The 20000-nt window shown below is 49.3% G+C and overlaps 1 protein-coding gene across 1 annotated transcript in view; it reads right to left on the bottom strand.

Moving 5' to 3' along the window:
* cmip (c-Maf inducing protein) overlaps positions 1 to 20000 on the bottom strand; it is a gene marked incomplete at both ends in the record, with an annotated part of 43540 nt that overhangs the window by 9098 nt on the left and 14442 nt on the right. The window contains 11 exon segments of the mRNA XM_080539939.1: positions 429 to 494; positions 2866 to 3342; positions 4952 to 5056; positions 5310 to 5385; positions 5388 to 5412; positions 5707 to 5787; positions 5947 to 6009; positions 6367 to 6408; positions 6806 to 6967; positions 8388 to 8438; positions 8915 to 9040. Coding sequence (XP_080396065.1) covers positions 429 to 494; positions 2866 to 3342; positions 4952 to 5056; positions 5310 to 5385; positions 5388 to 5412; positions 5707 to 5787; positions 5947 to 6009; positions 6367 to 6408; positions 6806 to 6967; positions 8388 to 8438; positions 8915 to 9040 — 1274 coding nt within the window.

Genomic DNA, 20000 nt, shown 5'->3' with positions numbered 1-20000 from the left:
CACTGCCCTGTAGAGGATGGAGACTGAAGACCCATCTCTTCAGAATATACCTTAACTGCTCCTCCTGAGACATCTACTACCCCCCAGAACTGTGTCTCCTGAGACACCTGCTTTTCCCCTTTACTGTGTCCCCCAAGACTTCTCCTGTCCCCATTGTACTGTTTCTCTGTTTCTCCAGTGTCTATACAAAAAAAAAAAGTTTTCCTTCTATCACAGAGACTGCCAATGCCCCCCCCCCCCCCCCCTGAGCTAGATAACTCTTCCTGCTACGACTGGTGGATTGATGATTCACTTGCTTAGTCAAATGTATCGGTTGTAAGTCGCTTTGGAATAAGGCGTACCTGCTAAAAGCCAAACATTTCAAATGTAGATGTAATGTGTGACTGTTAGGACAGGTAATAATCAAAGATGGCCACCAGTCCACTCACTCTTTAGGGAAAGGGATGGGCTGCAGTAGACTGGCGAGGGCTGGCCTCCAATCATCATAGTCAGACCTGAGGGGGGGAGGGAGAGAAGGAAGAAGGGGGGGGGGGGGGGGGAGAGAGCATGTTACAATCAATGATACAGTTGATGATGTTAACACCTCAGTAAGAACAGAGTCTTTCACACCCCTGTGTCCCTTTACATCCTGGGTCCCTTTATATCCTGGGTCCCTTTATATCCTCCCCTTTATATCCTCTCCGGCAGAGAGACTTCCTGAGAAGAGGAGAGACACTCAGAGAAGCAGAGAGACACTCAGAGAAGAGGAGAGACATTCAGAGAAGAGGAGAGACATTCAGAGAAGCAGAGAGACACTCAGAGAAGAGGAGAGACATTCAGAGAAGCAGAGAGACACTCAGAGAAGAGGAGAGACATTCAGAGAAGAGGAGAGACATTCAGAGAAGAGGAGAGACATTCAGAGAAGAGGAGAGACATTCAGAGAAGAGGAGAGACATTCAGAGAAGAGGAGAGACATTCAGAGAAGAGGAGAGACATTCAGAGAAGAGGAGAGACACTCAGAGAAGAGGAGAGACACTCAGAGTAGAGGAGAGACATTCAGAGAAGAGGAGAGACATTCAGAGAAGCAGAGAGACATTCAGAGAAGAGGAGAGACATTCAGAGAAGAGACATTCAGAGAAGAGGAGAGACATTCAGAGAAGAGGAGAGACATTCAGAGAAGAGGAGAGACATTCAGAGAAGAGGAGAGACATTCAGAGAAGAGGAGAGACACTCAGAGAAGAGGAGAGACATTCAGAGAAGAGGAGAGACATTCAGAGAAGAGGAGAGACATTCAGAGAAGAGGAGAGACATTCAGAGTAGAGGAGAGACATTCAGAGAAGAGGAGAGACACTCAGAGAAGAGGAGAGACATTCAGAGAAGAGGAGAGACATTCAGAGAAGAGGAGAGACATTCAGAGAAGAGGAGAGACATTCAGAGAAGAGGAGAGACATTCAGAGAAGAGGAGAGACATTCAGAGAAGAGGAGAGACATTCAGAGAAGAGGAGAGACATTCAGAGAAGAGGAGAGACATTCAGAGAAGAGGAGAGACATTCAGAGAAGAGGAGAGACACTCAGAGAAGAGGAGAGACACTCAGAGAAGAGGAGAGACATTCAGAGAAGAGGAGAGAGATCATGAGGAGAGGAGAGACATTCAGAGAAGAGGAGAGACATTCAGAGAAGAGGAGAGACCTTCTGAGAAGCAGAGAGAGTTCATGAGAAGCAGAAGCGTACTAAAGGTTATTATTCTAATAATTCTTCTTTATTTCTGACATATTTACTGATACCACACACACACACACACACACACACACACACACACACACACACACACACAATTGACAAAAACTTGACACCCCCGATTTGTCATTGTGTAATTCACACTCTGCCAATAGTCCCGACACAAGTTAACACATTTGGTGTTTCGGCGTTTCTTCCCCCACCAGTGACAAGTGTCCTGGAAATGTCATAAAATGAGTTCAGAGGGACAAAAAAAAAGAAACACCACGGAAAAATAAAATTAACTTCCTCCCCTGGAGAGAGGTGAACACAGAGGGGTGGAGGGAGGGAGGGAGGGACAGAGGGGTGGAGAAAGAAAGAGAGTGAATGCGAGCAAAGGTGAAGCCCTGAGGAATAAGGCCACGTAGAATGAGAGAGGGATGAGAGAGGAGGGGAAGTTTGGCAGAGAGGAGAGGACAAGAGAGAATCTGATCCATTGTTCTCTGACGCACAACAAAGAGACGGACTCAGCGGGCAGAGGACAGGATCGCATTCCTCCCTGTGTGTGTGTGTGTGTGTGTGTGTGTGTGTGTGTGTGGCTCCATTCCTCCCTGTGTGTGTGTGTGTGTGTGTGTGTGTGTGTGTGTGTGTGTGTGTGTGTGTGTGTGTGAGTGGCTCCATTCCTCCGGGGTAGGCAACAGTGTCTTTGTTACAGACGCACACTGACGCTTTTCAGGTCATTCCTCTCCGTTCTCCCACACTCTCACACACACACACACACACACACACACACACACACACACACACACACACACACACACACAGCACAGACAGACAGACAGACACACACACACACACACACACACATATTAGCGACCCACTTTTACACTAAGTCACACACAGAAACGCACATACACATACGTACGTACATAGGCAAAATATAGTACCACACACACACACACACACACACATATATATACAGACACACAGACACACATATACAGACACGCACACACACACACACACACACACACCCCTCTTATCACACACACACCCAACCCCACACACACACTTCCTCCTCTAGTACTCTCTACTCTATATTCTATGCGTCTTTGAGCCTCGGAAAAGCGCTATATAAATTAAATGAATTATTATTATGATTCTACTCACAGCATCTTGAGGATGAGGGCGAAGCAGCCCAGCACGCGGTCGGCCTGGGCGGGCAGCTGGATGGAGAGGGCGCTGAGGGCGGGGCTGACCAGCAGGCAGTCGATCAGGTTGGGCTCGCTGTCGCCCCCCGCTGGCGGCGGCAGCGACGGGGGGGGGCCGCCCTTCCTCCGGGCGTTGTTGGCCGCGTTGTTGTTGCTGTTGTTGCTGCGCTCCAGCTCCACCAGGATCTCGCTGGAGTTGACGATGGAGGGAGGGGGGGAGAGGGGCAGCGAGGGAGGGGGGGAGAGGAGGGGAGAGGGGGTGCCACTGTTGCCGCCGGTGGAGGAGGGGGGGGTGGGGGAGGAGAGGGGGAGCAGGGCCGGGGGAGGGGGGGCGGGGGGCTCGGGGCGGAGGAGGCGCAGGGGCATGGGGGGCTTGCGGTCGTTCTGCTGCTGGCAGCCGTTCCGGATCTCCTTCAGGCTGGGGGAGTTGTCCCGGCTGGGGGGAGAGAGGGAGAGAGTGGGAGAGAGTGAGTGAGAATGGGAGAGAGTGAGAGAGAGAGTGGTAGAGTGGTAGAGAGTGGTAGAGAGTGGTAGAGAGTGAGAGAGAGTGGTAGAGAGTGGGAGAGAGTGAGAGTGGGAGAGAGTGAGAGAGAGTGAGAGAGAGTGGGAGAGAGTGGGAGAGAGTGAGAGAGAGTGAGAGAGAGTGAGAGAGAGTGGGAGAGAGTGAGAGAGAGTGAGAGAGAGTGGGAGAGAGTGGGAGAGAGTGGGAGAGAGTGGGAGAGAGTGGGAGAGAGTGGTAGAGAGGGTGGGAGAGAGTGAGAGAGAGTTGGGGGATGTGTGGAGAGGGGGGAGAGAGAGGGAGAGAATAATCACACATTATATACTCAACTTTTATTACATTTGTATTATTAATACTATTATTAATATTATTAGAATCTAATCTAATTGAGAGTAAACCCAGAGGAGTCATTAGAGAGATGCCCAGAGGGGGGGAGTGAGAGGGAAGGGGGGGAGTGAGAGGGAAGGGGGGGAGTGAGAGGGAGGGGGGGGAGAGTGAGAGGGAGGGGGGGGAGAGAGAGAGGGGGGTGGGGAGAGATGTGTCGCTAGCGCTCACGAGCCGCTCGCAAAACGGCTCCCGGGAAAAACAAGACGGAAATATCGTCAACAAACGACCTGATTGGACCAAGGAGGCCACGCCTCCAAAACCGGATTTAGCAAAAGTCGGTTGCCGTTTAAAAAAAAAACAGAAGACTCTAAAAGAGTCCTCTAAAGAGATAACAAGTTGATGAAGGTTCTGTCGTGAACCGTAGAGTCGACGCTTAAGGGAACGTCGGAGGGGAAGAATGAATTTGGGTGGAAAAAGTTCTAAATTAGCGACAAGAATCCTGTAGCATCTTTTTTAAGACAGGCCGTGTTCTCACATGTGGCTGTACGTCTGTGGTTAGAACACAGGGACTATTGTACTGCTAGCAGAGAGGGGGGGAGGGGGGGGGGATAGAGAGAGGGGGGGAGAGTGAGAGGGACGGGGGGAGAGGGGAGATAGAGAGAGAGAGTGAGGAAGAGGAAGGGAGAGAGAGAGAGTGAAAGGGAGGGGGGGGGAGAGGGAGATAGAGAGAGAGAGAGTGAGGGAGAGGAAGGGAGGGAGAGAGAGAGAGAAAGAGAGGGAGGGGGAGAGAGAGAGAGAGAGGGAGAGAGAGAGAAAGAGAGGGAGGGGGAGAGAGAGAGAGAGAGAGAGAGAGAGAGAGAGAGGGAGGGAGAGGTGTCTCTAGGGTGAGGAACTAAGAGTTCCTCCCTTGGGGGCGGGGCCAGTGTCTCAGGATGATGATGTAACGACAACCAACAAAGTAAACACAGCCAGGGTGGTAACCACACACACACACACACACACACACACACACACACACACACACACACACACACACACACACACACAGGTGTGTGTGTTCAGGTGTGTGTGAGGTGTGTGTCCAGGTGTGTGTCAGTTGTCCAGGTGTGTGTGTGTGTGAGGTGTGTCCAGGTGTGTGTCAGTTGTCCAGGTGTGTGTCCAGGTGTGTGTCAGATGTACAGGTGTGTGTGAGGTGTGTGTCCAGGTGTGTGTGGCTCACCTGTTGATGAACTCTTCGTAGCAGGAGTAGATGGCAGCCAGACACACGGCCACCAGGTTGGGCAGGACGCGCGGGTGGGGGCACTGCCCTGTCGGACCGTGCATGCTGCCACACACACACACACACACACACACACACACACACACACACACACACACACACACACTTTGAATACCATCCACTGAAAACAGACACAGCAACACAGAATACAGGGGGGGTGGGGGGGCTCTCTCTCTCTTTCCACCCTCCCTCTCCCCGTCCCTCTCTCTCTCTCCCCCTCCCTCTCTCTGTCTCTCCCTCCTTCTCCCCCCCCCCCTCTCCCCCAGCCCCCCCCCAGACTGCTTTGGCCCCCCCTCACCTGTGGATGAACTTCTTGACCACTTCCATGCCTGCGTTCAGCTCGTTGAGGGCCAGGATGTACTCCTGGGTGAACAGCGCAGTCTGGGACACTTCCCAAAGTCCTGAGGGAGGGAGGGGGGGAGGGGGAAAGAGAGAGACATATGGAGGGGGAGAGGGAAGGAGAGGGACAGGGAGAGGGAGGGGGGAAGGAGAGAAAGAGAGAGAGGGAGAGAGATGGGGGAGAGAGGGAGAGACACAGCTTAGTGAGCATCAGACATCCACTCTTCTAGCCACAGAGGACAGCAGCTCCACACCACCAGAGCAGGACCGCAGACCTCTACACCTAGGGAGTGTGTGTGTGTGTGTGTGTGTGTGTGTGTGTGTGGGTGGGGGGGGGGGGGGGGGGGGCAACTCACCATGTTGTGTTTGAGGATTCTCTGTACGACGGGAGTGAACACTTCTATCACCACCATCGACCGCGGCCGCTCGCGACAGTGCTGCACAGACACAGACACAGACACACCGATAATTACATGTCTAGATACGTACAATAACTATGACGTTCATCACAATCACGGTTATCCCCGTGATAATGATACCTTCTTCTGCAGCAGTAAGACGTGTGTGTGTGTGTGTGTGTGTGTGTCTAGTCTTACCTTGCAGAAGAACTCACACAGGTCTGGAGGTGGGTGGTTGTTCTCTAGGAGGGGAGCGATGGCCTACAGACAGACAGACAGACAGACACACACACACACACACACACACACAGAAAGGCAGACAGACAGACACAGACACAGACACAGACACACACATACACACACATACAGACACACACATACAGACACACACAGACACAGACACACACACACACACACACACACACAGAAAGGCAGACAGACAGACACAGACACAGACACAGACACACACAGACACAGACACAGACACACACAGACACACACAGACACACACAGACACACACACACACAGACAGACCAGTTAGATCCAGTATGTTCTCAGTGTGTTAGTGGACTACCAGCTTAGCGTGTGGAAGTCAGTGATGCTGATGTGATGCTCACCACGATGATGTTCTCATGGTCCTGGGTGCCAAGGTTGGTGTTCTGGAGGGGAGGAGAGGAGAGGAAGAGAGGAGAGGAGAGGAAGAGAGGAGAGGAAGAGAGGAGAGGAGAGGAGAGGAGAGGAGAGGAGGAGATGGAGAGGAGAGGAGAGGAGAGGAGAGGAGGAGATGGAGAGGAGAGGAGAGGAGGAGATGGAGAGGAGGGCGGACACAAATGATCAGAGGAGTTAAAACACATGCAAAAAAGCCACTCCCAAACTGATAACCTGCCTTGAATCCACAAGACAACAGGGAGGTGTGTGTGTGTGTGTGTGTGTGTGTATGTACCTCAGCCAGCAGGTTAGAGATGATGTGTAGGGGGTTCTGGTGGATGTGTGTGTGTGTGTGTGTGTGTGTGTGTGTGTGTGTGTGTGTGTGTGTGTGTGTGTGTGTGTGTGTACCTCGGCCAGCAGGGTAGAGATGATGTGTAGGGGGTTCTGGTGGATGGACTCGTCCTGCAGCGGGGAGGTCAGGGCCATGTCCACCAGGGAGCGGATCTCCTTCAGCACCACCTCCCAGCGGCTCGGGTTGTTCAGAACCTTCCGGTACTTGTAGATCTTTTTCTGGAGGTTTTCAGGGGAGGGGAGGAAGACACAGGACACATGGGAGTCATGGCAACCCGACAACGAAGGAACGAACGTAAAACAACTCCCGACCCAGGCGGCGGCACCCCTCCCCTCTCCCATGATGCACCTCTTCAGCTATTCTTTCTGGAGGTTGAGCGACGTGGCGGCCAAATGTGGCCACCCCCCCCCCCCCCCCCCCAGTGATCTGATTGGGTCGCGGTCGGGATGCCTAGCGATCTGATTGGCTAGCGGTCGGGGTACCTAGCGATCTGATTGGCTAGCGGTCGGGATGCCTAGCGATCTGATTGGCTCACGGTCAGGATACACCTACACTGACTCGACAGGCGGTGACAGCCTTTACTGTCGGCGGTTAAAAAAATAAAAAAACTCTTACAGGCAATGGCCTACACAAACGATGACCCGGAAAACACCCGTCAAGCCAATATTCCAATACTTTTGATGCCCTGAAACAGGGGACTGTAAAAAACAAAACAAAAGTTGCAATTTCAAAATGGTGCAATCCAATCTGGGGGCGGGGGTGGGGCAGTTGTGGGGGGGGGGGGGAGCAATTAATTAAAAGCTGATGACCTCTACTTTAACCTTATAGTCATGGTTTGATTTCCAACCCAAACCTGTCGAGTACAGAGCTAAAAGAAGACAAAAATGTGACACCATTTGGTCCGCAACTGTCGGCAACCAGTCAAAATGTTCTGACTATTCCTTTGAAACACGGGACTACGTTTCAACGTTGTTGAGAATCAACACAACACAAATTCGCTAGTCAAGCCAAAACACTGCAACGCCATGGATATATATGGCTATAACACCACTTTACATTGTTAACACGCTTACAAAACAAGCTGTGTCAGTTGACTAGCGACGTGTCGTTGATTTTCAACTACGCGGATCAAGTCCGATCATTACATCAGATCCCGACATGAGGACCAAAGCATTAGAACGTGACACACACGCCTCGTCTTTCCAATACTTCAGGAGGAGGGTGGGAGATTTGGCGTCACCTTTGACCTTTGACCTTTTTAAACATGATGGCTAGAGTCTTACTGTTATCTATTACCAGGGAGAGAGAATTGTGACAGGTCAAGTGGATGGCAAATGGTATATCTTTTCTTTTTCTTTTTCGCTTCCTCTTTCCAATACTTCAGGAGGCTACTGTTGTGTAGCGGTAGTATCCCTCTAGCTCCATCCCAACAGATGACAGACTGCGGTTGTTCAGGGTTCAACAGACCAGGTAAACAGACGCGGCCACGCACCACGGCCCAGCCTGCAGATAAGACACCTCCCTCCCCAGGACCTGTCTGTCTGTCTGTCTGTCTGTCTGCCTGCCTGCCTGCCTGCGTCCCCCGACCGCTCCCGTGGACCTGTGATGATGAATACTGCAACACCCCAGTAACCTTACCTTCCACTGGAGGGAGTGGAACCACTGGTCCCTCAGATAGCTGTTGGCGGCCTGGAGGGACACACACACACACACACACACACACACACAGTCAGGTAACAGATACACACACGATCAGGTGATGGAGTGAAGGAGACACTGAGAGGTGGACAGGCGGAGCAGCCATCCATCCTCATTACCACTCCTCTCCTCCTCCCCTCCTCCTCTCCTCCTCCTCCCCTCCTCTCCCCACCTCCGCTCCTCTCCTTCTCCCCTCCTCTCCTCCTCCTCCCCTCCTCCCCTCCTCTCCTCCTCCTCCCCTCCTCCCCTCCTCTCCTCCTCTCCCCACCTCCGCTCCTCTCCCCCTCCGCCCCTCCTCTCCTCATCTCCCCACCACCTAGATAGTGTACAGTATGGTGTATAGAGGGGCAGGTGTACAGAGGGACAGGTGTGTAGAGCAGCAGGTGTACAGGTGTGTAGAGCAGCAGGTGTACAGGTGTGTAGAGCAGCAGGTGTGCAGGTGTACAGGTGTAGAGGGGCGTGTCTACCTGCAGCAGGACGGTGCCTCCGGGGAAGCTGAGCTGGACACAGTACTTGGGGGCGTTGTCCCAGGATAGCAGCTGGAGGTCCTCTATGGTGCTGTAGGACAGGGCTGCCTCCATGTACCCTGTAGGCTGGACACACACACACACATATACATAAATATACTGTAGGATGAACCTGCTGCCATCCACCAGGATGCTGAGGATGAGACGTGGGTGGACCTTCCAGCACGACAACGATCCAAAGCATAGAGCAAAGGAAACTCGCAATTGGTTTCAGAGAAAGAAAATCAACTTGTTGGATTGGCCCAGTCAATCACCTGACTGGCTTAAACCCAATTGAACATTTGTGGAAGCATCTGAAGATCCAGATTCACAAGAGGGCCCCCCGCAATCTTCCCCCCCCCCCCCCCCCCCCCGCAATCAAAAGACAATCTGTGTAGAGGAATGGGCCAAAATCACACCTGAATACTGCGGGCGATTAGTTACTTAATACAGAAAGCACCTTGAAGCTGTTATTACAACTAGGGATGCTCCGATCTGGATTTTTGGGGCCGATACCGATCACCGATTTTTTTCCTCAAGATCAACCGATACCGATACCGATACCGATTTTAAAAAAAATACATAACTGTAGGCCTACTGACTGGATAGCCTACATATTTTTTGCTTTTTAGACAAAAGTTTTGATCCATTAGGCACCAAGCAAACGCAGACCCATTTTTATGGCATAGTAAAGGTCTGGCCTATCACCCAGTTAGGGCCTGAAGCCCAAGTCAGTCGATATGGCTGTATAAAAGACATCATAAACGTGGCCTTCATGGTTTACATACTGTTACGTCCTCCTATGTTCTCTGTTCAGTTATCTGTCTTCCCCAGTAAAAAAAAAAAAAAAAAAAACGGTTTTTGCGATCGGCCATTTTTGCCGATCACCGATCGAGTCATTTGGAGTGAAATCGGCCGATTTAAATCGGTGGCCGATAAATCGGAGCATCCCTAATTACAACAAAGGCTTCTCCACTAAGTATTGAATTAATTTCAGTTAGTGTGTTCAATACTTTTTTCCTGTTTCATTCCACTTTATTACACATAACTGTATTTACCGGTACATATGGACTTTAATGTTTACATTTTTTGTCTGGATTGTTTGAGTTAATACCAAAGTCTGGTGCAAATTTCACTTGAATAGGCTCATTGGAAATACATTCACTGGACAAAATGTTGATGTGTTCAATACTTATTTCCCCCACTGTATACATAAATATGCTATAAAAAATACTATACTGTAGAACAGGGCTGCCTTTAGGCTGGAGGTCAAGACAGGAGAAATATATAAACAACTTAGAATATATAAATAGCTGCCTTTATATACCCTGTAGGCTTGAAATACAGAGAAATATATATAGACATACCTGTAGCTATACCAGTTTGTAACATTGAGAAAAAGAAAAAAAAAAGAAAAAGAAAAAAACGCACTGGTGAGCTCAGCAGTCTAACAGGCTGGTAGGCCGAGGAAGGCTTCTACAGAGGATGACGAACGCTCACCATAATTAAGAAACAACCACTAACGACCGTCCCACAGAGCAGGAGGGAGGCGTGAATGTGTCCGAGACTAACATCCACAGAGCACGTCACCGGGCCAACGAGGCGACTAACCACTAGTTAGCTAGCAAGGAGGAGCTAGCAAAAAGGATGGTCAGGTTATAGTTTGTTAAAAAGTACCAGTACCAATCAAGTAGCAGTGAGATCAGAGTGATTGCATGATGCAAGTTTGGAGAAAAGAAGGATCTGTCCAAAGACTTACCGCATACCACCTCATCTGTGAAAGATGGTGGAGGGGGTGTTATGGTTTGGGCATGTAGAGAGATGCCACTTAGAACTGGCTAACTTGTCTTACTGGATAATATCACTGCTGACAGCAGCAGCAGAATGGATTCTGAAGTGTACAGAAACATGTTGTCTGCTCGAGTACAAAGCAAACGCCTCCAAATTCAATGGATGGTGCTTCATCATACAGTAACACAATGACCCCCAAACACACTGCCGCCGTAGCAACTAGGGAGTTTTTCGGGGGCCAAAAAACAAGTGGAAAGTTCTTGACTGGCCAAGTCAATCTTCAGATTTAAATCCAATTGAACATGCTTTTCATTTCCTGTTGATACAATTCTAGGCAAAAAAAAGACCTCAAAACAAACAACGACTGCAGATGGCTGCAGTACAGGCCTGGCAGAGCATCTCCAGAGAAGACACCCAGCGTCTGGTGGGGTCAATGGGTCACAGGACTTCAGGCAGTTATGGACAGTTAACACTAGAACAGCAGTGCCGTTTAACCTACTAAAAGAGCCGCCTCTTTTAAATGCTAAGCTGCTATTTACACACAACGACCACTAGTTGGCCGCTTGTAAATTAGCCTGCTTCCTACAAAGAAAAACTGCAAAATAGCTTTATACCAGCTTATCCTGGTGTGATTTTGAGAATGTAAGGATACTGGGTGGTAGAACGCACATATCTAGGAAAAGTCATGAAAGGAGGGTCCTGAAATTTGATCGAGTGCAAAGATATAACATTTTTCGTTACTCACGGGGGTCAAATAACCCCTCATGGCTGTTCTAGTGGACCGTCGCCCAAATACTTAACATGAGTACTTTATTTGGACATTATATGATTTTTTCCAATACCTTGTAGTATAGAGGAAAAAGAAGCTGGAAAAAAAGAACTGAAATCAATCACTTCCTGTAACCATGATGCCTCCCTGCTTGGCACTCAGCATTAGGGGTCGGATTGGGGGGTAAGACCCTGTGACATACCAGCGTCGTGTCCAGGGGGGTGTACTTGTACATCAAGCCGCCTCACGCTACGGAAACAGGAGATAGGCTTCTGCTCCTAAAGGCCGTTAGGCTCGAGGCTACTCACTTTACTGTAGGGGTGTAATGGATCACGGATAATCCGTGATCCGTACGGATCGCCCCCCACAGTTCGGCACGCATGTGTACCGCGGATCAATTGCAAAATTTTAACAAGTAATAATATTACTTAATATATTACTTAATATCTCTTGTAAATCACAATGTAGAGTTGCCATGAAAAGATAGACGTGTAGAGTTGCATGCTTTGTTTTACTCTAAAGCGCAATGATAGGTTGATAATGCGGAAAAAAAGAATCCGTCGTTTACCCCACTACACGTGAATCTGGGAATCCACAACAACAAGGCTGCGTTCGTAAATTCGCTCTGGAATCTGATCAGCATTCAAGGAACGCCTCTTGTCCAATCAAATTACTTGGTCGACAACTAGGTAGCTCGACAACTTCTGATAATGAAGGCATTTTTTTCATACTGTAACGTCCCGACTTGGACAGTGGTTGAAATAATGACAGATAGCTTCTCTCATGTAATCTGTGCGTTTAATTGTAAACTATCTCATACACAACTTTCTTAGTTCACCGGAGCTCTCTCTCCCAACCGTCTCAACCACACACACAGCACCCGCCCCCCCCCCGTGACCTCCACCAATCACAGGGGTGCATTGGCACACAACACAGTAACAGTGTGAACATGAACATGAACTCAAGCATTAATGAACATTAATGAACAGGGTTGCTACAATACCATGTTCAAAATATGGGTTAACTTTATTATTTAGTTAAAAGTGGCATAAAACATGTTTATTCGTCTGCTTTAAAGAGCCCAGTGATTCACTGCTGCAACCAGGCGCCTCCCTCTTTCATATTGATTTAAGTTGAATGTGTATTTCAGTATAATATGTAATGTTTGAGTGTAGAATATGTTTTATATATATATATATATATATATATATATTACCAGTTTTGACATCTTGAATGTTGTTGGGTTTTTTCACATAATAAAAGTGGTGTTTTTACAGAATTCAAGGAAAAAGCTGTTTTTATAAAAACATTTAAATGTTTTGTGTTGATCCGAAAAATGATCCGATCCGTGACTCAAAAACCGTGACCCGATCCGTGACTCAAAAACCGTGACCCGATCCGATCCGTGAGTTAGGTGATCCGTTACACCCCTACTTTACTGTAGGACAAGGTTGAGAGAGACAGAGAGACAGAGAGAGAGAGAGACTCCCAGAGAGAGAGACAGAGAGATGTTAGCAACCAGTAGAGGTTTTTTCAGCTGCATGACTGGCTGACTGTTGTGCTCTTCTGGTCACATGTCTTCAAATGTCAACAGACTGTTCCAAGACTCAGCTGTTCCCTCATCACTGACCCCCTCCCTCTGCAGAGTACGACCAGCGCTGTTCCCACATCACTGACCCCCTCCCTCTACAGTGGAACCAACAGGCTGTTCCGTCACGTGCCCCCCCCCCCCCCCCCCCCCGTGCACTGGCACACACAGCATATATCATCCATCATATCATATCTTTCATGAGTGACGTTTTCCAGTCTACTTTCAAACAAATATACACTTCCTTATTTTGAGTGGCGCTCCCTCTCTTCCTCCTCTCTCTCTCTCTCTCACTCCCTCGCTCCCTCCCTCCCCCCTTCCCTCTCTGTCTCTGTCTCTCTGCCTCTCTACTCTCTGCACAGGTTGTTGCTTTATTTGCATCTTTCTCTCTCCCTCTCCCTCCCTCCCTCCCTCCCTCCGATAGAACAAACATGCCGTTCCTCCCAGCGTGAGTCCCTCCCTCTGCTACAGAACAAACAGGCTGTTCCCTTATGTACGTCTGCCTCCCTGGCTGATAGAGAGACAGAGAGCTGGCTGTTCTAACGACCCCCCCCCCCCCCCCTCCCCCTACACATACTACACATGTCCCAGCCGCCAATACTGTGAAATCACAAAGCACGTTCATTACCCATGATCCTCACATCAGGGAGAGGCTGGTGGAGGCAGGAATCGGAGGGCAGGACAGGCTCATTGTAATGCGCGGAAGACAATGTGTTTGATACCGTTTCCCGCCTCCCCCCGGCCTCTGATTCCCGCCTCCCCTGGCCTCCCCTGGCCTCCCCTGGCCTCCCCCCCGATCCACATCAAATATTGATTCACGGTGAGATTTGTTTTTTTTCTTTCCTTTTTTTTTTCAGCTCTAGCCATACACATTTTTACATTTATTTTTATTGTTATTATTATTATCACGTATTGTGCATGTATTAGGGCGCAGGTGCGTGAAACATTCCCGCCACGCACACACACACAAACACACACACACACACACAGCGAAAGTAGGATGGAGAGTAAATAAGAGAGAATATGAAATTGACAAGTGGAGGAAGTCAACACCAGGTCACTGACAGGAAGTCAGCAACACCAGGTCACTGACAGGAAGTCAGCACCAGGTCACTGACAGGAAGTCAGCACCAGGTCACTGACAGGAAGTCAGCACCAGGTCACTGACAGGAAGTCAGCACCAGGTCACTGACAGGAAGTCAGCACCAGGTCACTGACAGGAAGTCAACAACACCAGGACACTGACAGGAAGTCAACACCAGGTCACTGACAGGAAGTCAACAACACCAGGACACTGACAGGAAGTCAACACAACACCAGGTCAGACAGGAAGTCAACACCAGGTCAAACAGGAAGTCAACACCAGGACACTGACAGGAAGTCAACAACACCAGGACACTGACAGGAAGTCAACAACACCAGGACACTGACAGGAAGTCAGCACCAGGTCACTGACAGGAAGTCAACACCAGGTCAGACAGGAAGTCAACACCAGGTCAGACAGGAAGTCAACACCAGGTCAGACAGGAAGTCAACACCACCAGGCCACTGACAGGAAGTCAACACCAGGTCACTGACAGGAAGTCAACACCAGGTCACTGACAGGAAGTCAACACCAGGTCACTGACAGGAAGTCAACACCAGGACACTGACAGGAAGTCAACACCAGGTCACTGACAGGAAGTCAGCACCAGGTCACTGACAGGAAGTCAACACCACCAGGTCTCAGACAGGAAGTCAACACCAGGTCAGACAGGAAGTCAACACCAGGTCAGACAGGAAGTCAACACCAGGCCACTGACAGGAAGTCAAACACCAGGCCACTGACAGGAAGTCAACACCAGGGTTCTTACGGGAAGTCAAAAGTCAACATCTACATCAACAGGAGGAGCAAACAGAGACACAGGGGCTCTGATAACCGCCGTAGGTTGTCATAGCGACACCCCAGCACAGCAGCTCGCCACGGTAACCTGTCTCAGTCTCGATCTCTCTCCCTCCCTCCCTCTTCTTCATCTCATTCTGTCTATTTTGTATTTTATTTGATTCCTTGCCTTTTTTTTCTTTCCTTGAGTTCTCTCTCTCTCTCTCTCTCTCTCTCTCTCTCTCTCTCTCTCTCTCTCTCTCTCTCTCTCTCTCTCTCTCTCTCTCTCTCTCTCTCTCTCTCTCTCTCTCTCTCTCTCTCTCTCTCTCTCTCTCTCTCTCTCTCTCTCTCTCTCTCTCTCTCTCTCTCTCTCTCTCTCTCTCTCTCTCTCTCTCTCTCTCTGCGTTGCCATGGAAACAAGGGGATGGAATGGAGCCGTGTGTCTGTGTGTATATATATGTCTACGTGTGTGTCTCTGTGTGTCTGTGTGTGTGTGTGTGTGTGTGTGTGTGTTTTCTGTTGTTACCAGGGAGATCCAGATGGGAGAGAGATGTGCAGTAAACTAAAAAGCTTCTCTCAGGATTCAGGTACAACCAGGAGACCTGTCAATCAAACCACAGAACCAGCACACCTGTCAATCAAACCACAGAACCAGCAGACCTGTCAATCAAACCACAGGACCAGCAGACCTGTCAATCAATCACACCATAACCAGCACACCTGTCAATCAAACCACAGGACCAGCAGACCTGTCAATCACATCACAACCATCAGACCTCTCAATCACATCACAACCATCAGACCTGTCAATCAAACACAGGACCAGCAGACCTGTCAATCACACCACAGGACCAGCAGACCTGTCAATCAAAGCACAGGACCAGCAGACCTGTCAATCACACCACAGGACCAGCAGACCTGTCAATCACACCACAGGACCAGCAGACCTGTCAATCACATCACAGTGCTGTACGCGCAGTGCTGTACATGGGGGGGCATCAAGGAAGGCGACACCAAGGGGTTGAACAAGCCTGATTGGACAGCTGGTCCTGTCCTCAGCCTCACCCTGGACCCTGTGGAGGAGGTGGCCAATAGGAGGATGAGGACCAAACTCCTGGTCATCATGGACAATCCCTCCCATCCCCTACATGACACTGTGGCAGAGCAGAGAAGCTCCTTTAGCAACAGACTACTACAACCATCTCCTATAGCGCTCCTTAGTGCAGCGTGATTGTAAAGATCTCCTATAGAGCTCCTTAGTGGTTGTAAAGATCTCCTATAGCGCTCCTTAGTGCAGCGTGATTGTAAAGATCTCCTATAGAGCTCCTTAGTGGTTGTAAAGATCTCCTATAGCGCTCCTTAGTGCAGCATGGTTGTAAAGACCTCCTATAGCTCTCCTTAGTGCAGCGTGGTTGTAAAGACCTCCTATAGCTCCTTAGTGCAGCGTGGTTGTAAAGACCTCCTATAGCTCCTTAGTGCAGCGTGGTTGTAAAGACCTCCTATAGCTCCTTAGTGCAGCGTGGTTGTAAAGACCTCCTATAGCGCTCCTTAGTGCAGCGTGGTTGTAAAGACCTCCTATAGCTCCTTAGTGCAGCGTGGTTGTAAAGACCTCCTATAGCTCCTTAGTGCAGCGTGGTTGTAAAGACCTCCTATAGCTCCTTAGTGCAGCGTGGTTGTAAAGACCTCCTATAGCTCCTTAGTGCAGCGTGGTTGTAAAGATCTCCTATAGCTCCTTAGTGCAGCGTGGTTGTAAAGACCTCCTATAGCGCTCCTTAGTGCAGCGTGGTTGTAAAGACCTCCTATAGCTCTCCTTAGTGCAGCGTGGTTGTAAAGACCTCCTATAGCTCCTTAGTGCAGCGTGGTTTTAAAGACCTCCTATAGCTCCTTAGTGCAGCGTGGTTTTAAAGACCTCCTATAGCTCCTTAGTGCAGCGTGGTTTTAAAGACCTCCTATAGCGCTCCTTAGTGCAGCGGGGTTGTAATAATCTGTTGCTAAAGGAGCTTCTCTGCTCTGCCACAGTGTCATGTAGGGGATGGGAGGGATTGTCCATGAAGGCCAGGAGTTTGATCCTCATCCTCCTATTGGCCACCTCGTCCACAGAAGCCAGGGTGAGACCCTCCTATTGGCCACCTCCTCCACAGCACACACATGAAGCGCACACACGAATCTGGCCCATTCCCTGCTGACATAACCTCTCTGCCTTTCTTTCCTGTCTTTCTCCACTATCTCACTCTGTCCAATAAAAGAAAAAACAAGAGTGGGACTGCCCGACTCAAAACAAATAATAACCTTAAAAAATACAAATGTAAAGTCTACCAGGAGAAGCTATGAGGGAGTCCAGAATGGATGGAAGGAACCGGAAGGCCGAACCAGGTACGCTGAGAGGCGCGTAAAAAGAGTGACGGACTGCGGTAAACAACTGGCTCTTTCTTTAGATGGTCCTTGGCTTGGCCGTTACAGGCTGGGCTTCAACCAACCTCTCCTCCATTTTCCTCATTTGCACATGTCATAACCGTCAACGGCCAGTAGATGGCGTCTGCCCAGGGGACAGCACAGAGGGAAGCAAAAAAAGAAATTAATGACATTTTCTGAGGTAAATTTTTGTTTGGCGTTGTTACCGAATCATTTCTAAGTAAACATCATGTGGAGAAAAGAGAAAAAGAAGAAGTAAGTACAACGGGGTTGTAAAGATAATCAGTTTCTCGGAACTCTGTGACCTAGAGACATGTAGGGCTTGTGGGACATGTGGTCTGCTGACTTTAGGAGGAAGCTACGTCCTCGGTTGATCTAGCAGTGTCGCTCTCCTCTGCACCCTCACCAAACGCCATCAGCTGATCTGTGGTTTCCTATTTACCACCAGCGCTCATCCACTTTAAGCCGGCGTTGTCACTCAACAACGTCATGCAGACATTTGCATGGCTGTGTGCTACAAACAAACACAGGCTGCATTACTAGACTGGTTGGTGGTCTAGATTCTCCAGGACAGGTTTGGCCGTGTGGCATAGTGGTAGCTGTGATCAGGTTGAATATAGGTAGCCTATATAAAAAAAAGATTGTAAATGATCTAGGCCCACGGTTAAGGTTAGGCTGACATGATACAGTATTTTAACAGGTTTACTGTGAGTAATATATCAAAGAGAGAGAGAGAGAGAGAGAGAGAGAGAGAGAGAGAGAGAGAGAGAAAGAGAGAGAGAGAAACCCACACAGAGAGAGAGAGAAACAGAGAGAGAGAGAGAGAAACACACAGAGAGAGAGAGAGAGAGAGAGAGAGAGAGAGAGAGAGAGTGTGAGAGAGAGACGAAAGAGACTGGCAGATAGAGAGAGAGACTGGCAGACAGATCAGACAGACAGATAGACAGAGAGAGAGAGAGAAAGAGAGAGAGAGAGAGAGACTGGCAGATAGAGAGAGAGACTGGCTGGCAGATAGAGAGAGAGAGAGAGACTGGCAGACAGATCAGACAGACAGATAGACAGAGAGAGAGAGAGAGAGAGACATTATGACATATGGGTGTAAACAAAGCGTACACGTTTCATCACACAATGCCAGAGCCTAGTCTTATTATGTAACTGCGTAATTAAATATATGATCGTTGGCTCGTATTCAACGACACGCATCGCTGTCAAGAGACGAAATGAAAGAATGCGATTGTTCCAGTGAGCACCAAGCCAACGTCGGAGGAGGCCGGGGAGGAACACAAAGAGGCGCAGACCGAGGGGAGGCCGGCGGAGGTAGAAATCAGAGGCCGGGGCTCGTCGGAACGGAACGGGACGGAATGAGGAACGGCATCAAAACACGACCGTACGTTCCTCACTCCGGTTCCCCACTACAGCTACGAGCAGTACTCAAGTTGTCAAAGAGAATCAGGGGGGGATGGTGGATTTGATCATATGGGGACAATTTTAGCATCCCCACAGCGTCAGTGACTTCAGTGTCAGTGACTTGGTAAAAATGTCACTGCATGTGTCTGTGCGCGCCCCCTCGCCCACAGTATTTTACTCAACATGCGTAAAAATCTAAATGTTGAAATAGCAGTAATACCACGTTCACTGATACAATGACATAAGGGATGGAAAGGGGGGATGGCAGTTTTAGAAGGGGGATGATTTTGACGGTTCTTATTTCAGTGGGGATGCTATCCCCCCTCATCTCGAGTGCTGGCTACGAGCTCCGTCCTCCCGATTTCTACCTCCGCCAGCCTCCTACCGAAGTGGGCCTCCCTCCATCTGATCATATCAGTCTGCAGCTCCAGATGACTAATGCAGAACTGAGGACTGGGAGGTTGATCTGAAGTACACGCCGGCAGTGACGTCACCGACACCGCAGTCACCAAACGGCCTGTTTTCACAGTGACTTCTCTCTCTCTCGCTCAGAGATAAGGAAGTACGCTTCCCTTTGGAACACGGAACCACACAGCGTGCTAGCGCTCCGGCGTTAGGCCATAAACAAGGTTGTTCTCCTCACCCTGCTGTTTTACCGCACCGCGGAGACGTAGCTAGCTCGTAATAAAAAAGGTTATTCTTCCTTCTTCTAGCATTGTGACCACCATTGGTTCCTGGTCCTAGCATAGATTAGTTTTTCTTAAGCTGACCGATGTACAGATGATTCACTTACTATCACTAGAGAGGTTGCTACTAGCTCGTAATAAAAAAGGTTATATTCTTCCTTCTTCTAGCTTTGTGACTGCCAGTGGCTCCTGGGTCCTAGCATAGATTTGTTTCTCTTATGCTGACCGATGTACAGGTGATTCACTTACTATCACTCACTAGACAAATGTACTTGTTGTGAGTCGTGGATAAAGGCGTCTGCTAAATGTCTGAAATGTCAAATGTAAACGTAGGCTAACACTCGTTTCGTTGTAGCCTTTACAGCTGTGTCGTGTGCATGGGATGAATGCACTTTGATTTGATCAACCTGTCGACAACAAGCATGTTTGTTCTTTAGTTTGGACAGAGCTAAGAAAAGACTTGGGGACACTGGGGCTATGACCCATTAGAAGGATTTAATCTAGAACCACTGCAATGCAGCAACAACAACAAC

Source organism: Nansenia antarctica (genome assembly GCF_963989245.1).
Source record: "Nansenia antarctica genome assembly, chromosome: 9".
NCBI classification, from domain to species: domain Eukaryota; kingdom Metazoa; phylum Chordata; class Actinopteri; order Argentiniformes; family Microstomatidae; genus Nansenia; species Nansenia antarctica.
This window is presented reverse-complemented; position numbering and strand designations above follow the sequence as displayed.